At 73.7% G+C, this 262-nt stretch overlaps 1 protein-coding gene across 1 annotated transcript in view; it reads right to left on the bottom strand.

The window, feature by feature from the left end:
• The window catches only part of BAHCC1 (BAH domain and coiled-coil containing 1), a 93,095-nt gene that overhangs the window by 32,403 nt on the left and 60,430 nt on the right, over positions 1–262 (bottom strand). Inside the window, 1 exon segment of the mRNA XM_019515030.1 lies at positions 22–215. Within this exon segment, the coding sequence (XP_019370575.1) occupies positions 22–215 (194 nt within the window).

Below are 262 nucleotides of genomic sequence, written 5' to 3'. Positions count from 1 at the left end.
GGGCACTGCCTCCCTCCCTACCTGGATCTGCGCCTGCCTCTGCAGCTCCAGCGCCTGGGCCGCCCGCTGCTGCTGCTGCAGGGCGTAGAGCTCCTGCTGCCGCAGGAACTGGGAGCGCGAGTACACGGGCAGCTGCCCCGCGTGCTGCAGGTGGGAGCCGGGGCCCCGGCCCGCGTACATGGGCGGCCACAGCGACGCCTGGTCCATGACGTCCGCTGCGGGCGGGGAGAGGGGAGCGGGCTCAGCCTGGTAGCTGAGCCCA

The sequence above is a fragment of the Gavialis gangeticus genome, unplaced genomic scaffold, assembly GCF_001723915.1.
Source record: "Gavialis gangeticus isolate Ggan-Ray unplaced genomic scaffold, GavGan_comp1, whole genome shotgun sequence".
Taxonomy (NCBI): domain Eukaryota; kingdom Metazoa; phylum Chordata; order Crocodylia; family Gavialidae; genus Gavialis; species Gavialis gangeticus.
This window is presented reverse-complemented; position numbering and strand designations above follow the sequence as displayed.